This window comes from Marmota marmota, unplaced genomic scaffold (assembly GCF_001458135.2).
Source record: "Marmota marmota marmota unplaced genomic scaffold, marMar, whole genome shotgun sequence".
Taxonomy (NCBI): Eukaryota; Metazoa; Chordata; class Mammalia; order Rodentia; family Sciuridae; genus Marmota; species Marmota marmota.
In genome coordinates this window covers 2061229-2064500 of record NW_026000207.1, presented here as the reverse complement: position 1 = coordinate 2064500, position 3272 = coordinate 2061229, and the positions used below count along the sequence as shown (strand labels likewise).

Sequence of the window (3272 nt, the reverse complement as noted above, 5' to 3'; positions counted from 1 at the left end):
GCCCATGAGAGCAGCCGTAAGCAATGCGACTGAAAAACTGGCACCGGGGCCTAGGTGGATTGGGGCCCCCCAGTTTCCTCAGTATGCTCAATTAGTGCCCCAGGCTCCTGACAAGAAGGGAGGAGCTGAGAGGCCAGTATTTGGGGGGAGACATAAAAGGGAGGGGGTGGCCCAGAGGAGGGAGAAGAGGCCCCCCCACCTCGCCCTGGGGGCTGGGGAAGGGGGGCATGTAGCCCTTTAAGAACGGGGAATGGCCACCCCCTGCAACATGGCTATGTACAAAGAGAATTGGGACAGATTGTGCGTCGGGTGTTGGGGACTCCCTGGACACTCCTGGTAGCTGGAGAGGGGGCGGAGGAGCACCCTTAGCCCCTGAAGGTGGTTCCAGCAGGGGCTGCTGCTCCCAGGGTCAGGCCAGCAGAGGCGGTGCTGACAGCCACAGGTGGCTCAGCTGGGTGAGCCTCCACAGGGCCAGGGGCCTTCGAAGAGAGTTTGGCCCGAGCCAGTAAGTTCTGATCCTGGTGGGGTCCAGGGAACAAGGCTCAGGCAAGGGACAGTGATACCATCCAAGGGCCGGGGTGCCCCAACTCTGGTGCTGATGAGAGGTCGCTGGGTGACCCTGTCACCAATCAGATGGCTGGGCAAGGGGCAGTGATGCTGTCTGGGGGTACCCTCACCAGGAGTGAAGGGATGCTGGCCAAGGCCAAGCCTGTGATGGGGCTGATCTGGGCCTCCACCCTGTCAGGAGAGAGGCAGTGGCATAATCAGGAAGGGCACAGTGGGGTGATGCCATCTGAGGGGCAGCGGGCTCCACACTACTCATGTGAGGGAACGGGAAGATGGCATGTTCTGCTGACCCTGGAGGACAATTGAAATGTAACCTGTCATGTACTCGACCCCTCAGATGGTGGCTTTGGGGAGGCAATGGCACATGGCTGCCTGGTACATGGGGACACACTGGGTGTCACGGATCAAGGGAGATGATGACACCATGGTTATGATGGACGCCGGTGGTGATAACTCCTCGGAGATGATGAGAACATGGCTGCAGTGGGCTCTAGGAGGTGCTGATACTGTTGACTCTCATGGATCTGGACACATGGTGACACAGATCTTGGATGTCGTCTCTGGTCATGGCATCCCCCAGGGATGGGAGGTGATGGCACATGGTGGAAGTGGATCTTGGGAGGTGGAGACACCATGGCTCCCACAGATCTTGGAAGAAGATGATGAATTACTAGGTACCATCGCGTATCACAGGTCACGAAGACACTGAGGTTGATTAGACACCATTGGCTCTCATGGCTCTTGGGAGATGAGCACACCACAGTTGTGGTGGATTGGGGGGCATGGAGGACTCTGTGACTGGAGAGGATCTTAGGAGGTGATAACCCCAAAGTATGGTGGGTCCTGGGACGTGGAGACGTGGGTAAAGCAGATCCTGGGAGGTAATCAAAGGGAATTCTGGGAAAAAATTCTGGCATCATCAGTCTTAATGGGTCCTGATAGAGAAGGTCACCGGTAGGCATAACGGATTTAGAAGGCAAGGACATCACTGGTTATGGTCAATTCTAGGATATAATGACACCATGCTTGTGCTGGATCCTGAGAGATGGTGACACCACTGGCTGTAGGGAATCTTGGGAAATGATGACAGGATTAATTATGGAAAATCCTGGAAAAAGAGGATGGTTGAGGTGGGTCATAGGGAATCCTGGCAAATGACTGGTTAACATTTGACCCCAAGTGCTATGTCATCATGAGTGGTGGACACTACTGATGATGTCCTGGACAAGATCAATAGCAGGCACACCCCAACCCTCCCCCTCCAGTAGGAGGCTAGGACTTTGCTGACAGAGTTGGTGATGTCTCTACATGTGGCAGAGAGAAGTGACACAGCTCTCAGGCTACTGACAAGTGCCATGGCTCCAGAAGCTAGGTGGGTCAGAGTGGGCTCCTTGGAGCAGAAGCCCATCTAGGGACACCGCTCCTAGGAGTCACTGCACAGGGGCCCAACCTCCCTTTAGAGGCTCTGGCAGGCATCATGGTGGTCATATCCCTGGGGTCAGGGAAGGAGCCACCAAGCCAGGTCGTAGTGGGATGGGGCAGAAACTCTGGTGACACCATCACCAGTGATGGGTGTTCTGAGCAGACACTGCCTCTGAGGGGAAGCTCTTGGTGATCACGCTGAAACGTGGAGCGTCACTGTCAACAGCCGACAGCCACACAGTCCTCACTGGTGGAGACTGGTCCCAGAGGGTGGCCTCTGAGTGGTGACACTTAGGTGACATCTCAGGACAGGGTGGTCCTGGCTCAGTATCATGCCTCGCCCTCTCACACATGGCAACAGCAGTGAGGTGTCCCCTGATGTCATCACCACCCCCGTGGGTGGCGTTTGGTGGTGACATTGCCAAAGCGCCTCATTCTGGAGAGGTCACAGGAGCAGGTTGTCATCTCTGGTGATGGCATCCCCCAGGGACAGCCACAGCCCCTCTGGTGGCATCATAGGGCAAGGAAGCTTCTCTGGTGACAGCATCCCAGGAAGAGGGCAGAATTCTGTGACGGTGTTGTGGAGAGGAGGCCTTACCTTTGGTGAGGACACAACCAGCAAGGCATTTCTCCTGCAGTGTGTCCCAGAGAGATGGCTTTGTCTGTAGCAATGACATCCTAGGACACAGGCATCTTGTCCATAGCAAAAACAAGAAGGAAAGTATTTTCCCCCCAACACTGCTGCCAGAGAGGCCTCGGAGCTCAGGATGACTTCAGAGGGTGAGACTGGCCTCTGCAGGGATATCCTAGAAAGTCTGTGGTGATGTCATAGAGAGTAGATGCGGCCTCTGGTGATGACCTCATAGGCAGACCTCATGGGAAGGGATTTTGTCCCGCTAGTGACATCAAAGAACACAGACATTTCTGCTAGTGACTTCATGTGCAGGCCTCTTCCTCTGCGATGACATCATGGGAAGGAGGCATGGACTCAGTGACATAATAGGAGGAGGGATCTTGTCTGCTGTTTGGCATCCTGGCGGGAGGCTTTGTCTCCGTTCCAAGGGCCCATCTGGGTCTCTGGACCCTGGGGTGTGTGAGCCTGTGCCGGTGGATCCCGACTTGGGGCAGGGGACCTGGAAGGCCGCAGCCCGCGGCCCCCCGCCCGGCCTCAGACAGTCACCTCGTTCTTGCTGGCAGTGCGCAGGTGCTGGGGCAGGTGGTGGCCAGGTATGAACTGCAGCTGCTCCAGGGTGCCCTGGCGTTGGAAGGGCGGCCTCCGGGCC

General features: G+C 56.5%; 1 protein-coding gene across 1 annotated transcript in view; it reads right to left on the bottom strand.

Moving 5' to 3' along the window:
• Positions 1-6: 6 nt before the first annotated feature.
• The window catches only part of Shisa7 (shisa family member 7), a gene marked incomplete at its 5' end in the record, with an annotated part of 9516 nt that continues 6250 nt past the window's right edge, over positions 7-3272 (bottom strand). The window contains 1 exon segment of the mRNA XM_015505341.2: positions 7-3272. Within this exon segment, the coding sequence (XP_015360827.2) occupies positions 3158-3272 (115 nt within the window).